The following is a 4,949-nucleotide window of genomic DNA, read 5'->3' as shown; positions in this document are numbered from 1 at the left end:
CTGGCTCTAACTTATGCAGCAGAGGTAAGTCGGGTATCGTATCCACAGGGAGGCGGTCACTATCTACTCGTTATTCTAGTCTGTCTAAGATCACAAAATGGGGGTTTGAATTGTTTAAACTAAACTAATGAACTGAGTTAAGATTGAGAGAAAATATAGGAAGATATGATACGATCTTGTATTTAATATATTATGGTATTGTATAATTTAGTTACCTAAAATATAGGATCTTGTTATAGGAAATTTAGGGTTACAGTTGTATATAACCCATCCTTGTATCGTCTGCTTATTCATTCAATATACACAAATTATTCTCCCCAAATACCTTTGGTGTCACGTTCTATATGGTATCAGAGCAATAACGATCCTGATTATCATCGTTTCATCATCGTTTTCCTTTAACCAAAAAAAAAAAAATTTTATTTAACTATGACGAACGGAGCCAAGACGAGTGGAACCAAAACAATGGAACCAATTCCACCAACCTCTCCGCTATATCTCCATCCGTCGGAAAGTCCAACCTTGTCATTGTCTCAAATAAAATTTGATGGTGAAAATTACGACCTTTGGGCTGATGCGGTTCGCAATGGTCTCGACGCCAAAAATAAGATGGCTTTTGTCGAGGGTACCATTAAGCAACCAAAGGTAGAGAACAATGGTGAAGAAAGTATCGAAAGTGTGGCATGGCGTCAATGCAACGCCATGGTTAAGGCCTGGTTACGAAATGTCATCGATGTGAAGCTCCACCCGAGCATTGCTTCCACGGGTACTGTACCCGAAATATGGAAGGAATTGAAAGATCGTTTCGCAACCGGGAATGCACCGCGTGTGCATCAATTGAAGAGTGAACTTGGCGACTGCAAACAATCAAAGGACCAGTCAGTTGTCGAGTATTACACCCAACTCAAAGCCCTGTGGGATGAATTATCTACATACAGTCGAATTCCTCAGTGCACGTGCGGAGCTGCAGCCGCCATACTCAAGGAGCGCGAGGAAGAAAAGGTCCATCAATTTCTCATGGGCCTCGACTCAAGTCTTTATGGTAATATTCGTTCTAATTTATTAATGGAAGATGATATTACTTCGTTAAACCGTGCGTACTCTTTGATATTGCGTGAAGAAAGACACCGAGCCATCACAAAAACAAAGGCTATGGAGATAAACGAGGCAGCCATGGCAGCACGAACCTCGAGTAATGGAAACCGTGTCAATGGACATGGAGCCAACAAAGACAAAAATGAACAAGAAGAGCCGGCTCCACCACATTGCAATTATTGCAATAAGGATTGGCACATAGAAGAGAACTGTTTCGAGAAGCATGGTTACCCCACTCGTGGTAGAGGGCGTGGAAGACGCGGAGGCAGAGGCCGCGGAGGCCGTGGCAGGGGAGGCGATTACCAAGTTGCCAACTCCACCTCGCACGCAAAATAAGAAGAATCAAGCAAGCAGGCTGTTCAAAATTTGACAAGTGACGAGTTGGTTGCCTTACGAACTCTCTTGAGCACTAAAGGTGATAATAATCAGAAATTGAAAGGTATGATTAATAATCATGTTGTAGAATGGTTACTCGATAGCGGTGCTTCGCACCATATGACAGGAAAAAGAGAACTACTCGAAAATATATGGGTAGGTGGTCGATCAACTGTCGGGTTACCAAACGGTTCGCATATTGTAGCTCAAGAACACGGCACCATTAATCTCGGTCCTAACATTGTTTTAAAAGATGTTTTATACGTTCCGAGTCTTACTTGTGACTTAATATCCGTTCAACAATTGCTAGAAGAAAATAATTGTATTGTGACATTCTTCCCTGACTATTGTGTTATACAGGACCCGTCTACGAGGACTCAGATTGGACGGGATGAGCATAAAGATGGGGTTTACGTTATGAAGATTGGTCGAGAGGAAGCTGCGTCTAAGGTCACGGTTAGCAGCAAAGTTCGTTTGTGGCATAGACGGCTTGGCCATCCTTCAAGTAGTGTCTTACCTTTCTTTTCTCCTTTAGTCGGTTGTGATTTAAATTGGAATACTCGTGATGTTTGCGATTCTTGTTGTCGTGCTAAACAAACAAGATCAGTTTTTAAGATTAATAATAAAGTTAGCAGTGATTTGTTTGGCTTAATTCATTGCGACATTTGGGGACCGTATAAAACGAGTACTCTATCCCATGCTCATTATTTCCTCACAATTGTTGACGATCGTAGTAGGGGAGTATGGGTGCATCTAATGAGAGACAAAGGGGAAGTAGACCAATTAATGAAAAAAAATTTCAATATGACTAAAACACAATTTGGGAAGCAAGTTAAAATTGTGCAAAGTGATAATGGTACCGAGTTTCTTTCGGGGTCATTAAAGGAATATTATAATGAGAATGGTATGCTTTTTCGGACTAGCCAAGTCGACACCCCACAACAAAATGGTAGGGTGGAAAGGAAACATCGACACATTTTAGAAAAGGCAAGGGCCCTTCTTTTCCAAGTCAACCTACCCAAATATTTTTAGGGTGAGTGTGTCATGACAGCTGCATTTTTGATCAACCGAACTCCCACAAAATTGCTCAATAATCGAACCCCTTATGAGGTCTTGTATTGAGAGAAACCCGTGTTAGACAATGTTCGTGTTTTCGGGTGCTTTGCTTATGCTCACAATAAAGATAAACCGAAAGATAAGTTCAATGAGTGAGGCAAGCGTTGTGTTTTCGTTGGATATCTTTATAGTAAAAAGGGGTGGAAATTATATGATTTAAAGAAGCGTATTGTTTTTGAGTCACGAGATGTGTCGTTCTATGAACATGTTTTTCCGTTTCATGATAATCCCGCTGTGCAAACTCATCAAAACGTGACCCAAGTTCCTGCAAACAATGACGTGAATATTTTAGAGACTCATTTAGATGACTCATCCACCAACAATGATCCAACGATAATACAAGATGACCATGATGATGAAAGTGAGACTCATGGGGAAAAGGGGAGTACCATAGACACGGTTGAACAGGAGCAGCAGCCGGACAATTTAGACAATCAGGAGGTCGAAAACAGTTTAGAGAATCAGGAGGCCGAGAATGAACAAAGGCCGAGTGGTAGAGGTGCTCGAGAAAAGTTCGAGCCTTATTGGAAGAAAGACTACTTGTGCAAGTCGACGAGAATTATCAAACCCATCGAATATGCTCACCCGTCTCAATCCAATTCCTCAAAGACAGATACGCGTTATCCAATAGCTAATTATGTCACATACAATTGTTTTTCGTCCACACACAGGCACTTCTTAGCAGCCATTGATGCGATACGTGAACCCCGCACTTATGTGGAGGCCGCAAAAAGCCATGAATGGAGGATTGCCATGTCCAAAGAAATTGAAGCACTCGAGTCCAATGGGACTTGGAAAATCGTGACTTTACCTCCAGGCAAGCGACCCATTGGTTGCAAGTGGGTTTACAAAGTAAAATCCAAAGCTGACGGAACAATTGAGAGATACAAAGCAAGGTTAGTAGCGCAAGGTTTTACTCAAATCGAAGGCATTGACTATCATGAAACCTTCGCTCCAGTGGCAAAGATGGCAAGTGTTCGATGCCTATTAGCAGTTGCGGTGATTAAAGGGTGGACGATAGCACAGTTGGACATCAATAATGCATTCCTTCACGGAGAACTCGATGAAGATGTTTATATGCGACTGCCCCCGGGGTTTGAAACGAAAGGTTCGAATCAAGTGTGTAAGCTCCAAAAATCATTGTATGGCCTGAAGCAAGCTTCCCGAAATTGGTTCGCCAAACTGACCAACTACATGAAGACGTATGGTTTCGAACAATCTTTAGCGGACTATTCGCTTTTCACTTACCATAAGGGCGAGATTTTCCTTGGGGTTTTGGTGTATGTTGACGACATGATCGTCGTCGAATAATGATGCAAATTGCCACACGATTTAAAGCTTTTCTTGATACGAGTTTTGGAATTAAAGATCTTGGTCGACTCAAATATTTCCTTGGAATCGAAGTGGCCACAAGACCCAAAGGTTTGTTCTTATGTCAACGAAAATATGCCCTTGAGATTGTGAAAGATGCGAAAATGGAGGGATGCAAACCCGTTTCTAATCTCATTCAGACGAATCATCGTTTAACACTTGCAAATGGTCCAAAACTTACATACCCAATGCCGTATAGGAGGCTCGTTGGACGCCTGATTTACCTGACAATCACTCGTCCTGACCTTGTTTATGCAGTCCATGTTTTATCTCAGCATGTTCATGAACCACGAAAGGAGCATATGGAAGCTGCAATACGAGTGGTACGTTTTATTAAGGGCAGCGCAGGTCATGGGATTACATTGCACAAGCATTCTCAGTTGCATTTGCGAGGCTACTCGGATGCTGATTGGGGCAGTGATCCTTGGATGAGACGGTCCGTGACGGGTTATTTTGTTGCTTTGGGTGATTCGCCAGTCTCGTGGAAAGCTAAAAGACAAGCTATCGTCTCTAAGTCGTCAGCAGAATCCGAATATAGAGCGATGGCTGCAGCTACAAGTGAGCTCATATGGCTCAAAGCTTTCCTTGCGTCTTTAAAGATCGAGCACACCGAGCCCATGCGTTTGTTTTGTGATAATCAAGCGGCGATGCACATTGCTAATAATCCCGTGTTTCATGATCGTACGAAGCATATCGAAATTGATTGTCATTTCATTCGTCATCATCTAGTTAATAAGACCATTTCGACTTCATACGTGCGGAGTAAAGATCAAATCGCTGACATGTTTACTAAGGCATTGGGTGGTGAGTTATTTGCTCGTCTACGTTTCAAGTTGGGCATCGGCATTCCCGCAGCTCCAACTTGAAGGGGAGTATAGGAAGATATGATACGATCTTGTATTTAATATATTATGGTATTGTATAATTTAGTTACCTAAAATATAGGATCTTGTTATAGGAAATTTAGGGTTACAGTTGTATATAACCCATCC

General features: G+C 42.0%; 1 protein-coding gene across 1 annotated transcript; it reads left to right on the top strand.

Annotated features, from left to right (window-relative positions):
• Window positions 1-429: 429 nt before the first annotated feature.
• Window positions 430-3,897, top strand: LOC141639018 (uncharacterized). Its single transcript, XM_074448201.1, has 3 exons — window positions 430-1,401; window positions 1,831-1,926; window positions 2,749-3,897. The coding sequence occupies exons 1-3, from the start codon at window positions 430-432 to the stop codon at window positions 3,895-3,897; spliced, it is 2,217 nt and encodes a 738-aa protein (XP_074304302.1).
• Window positions 3,898-4,949: the final 1,052 nt, after the last annotated feature.

This window comes from Silene latifolia, chromosome 2 (assembly GCF_048544455.1).
Source record: "Silene latifolia isolate original U9 population chromosome 2, ASM4854445v1, whole genome shotgun sequence".
Lineage (NCBI taxonomy): Eukaryota > Viridiplantae > Streptophyta > Magnoliopsida > Caryophyllales > Caryophyllaceae > Silene > Silene latifolia.
Note: the sequence above shows the minus strand (reverse complement) of the source record. Positions and strands in the feature narration are given on the sequence as shown.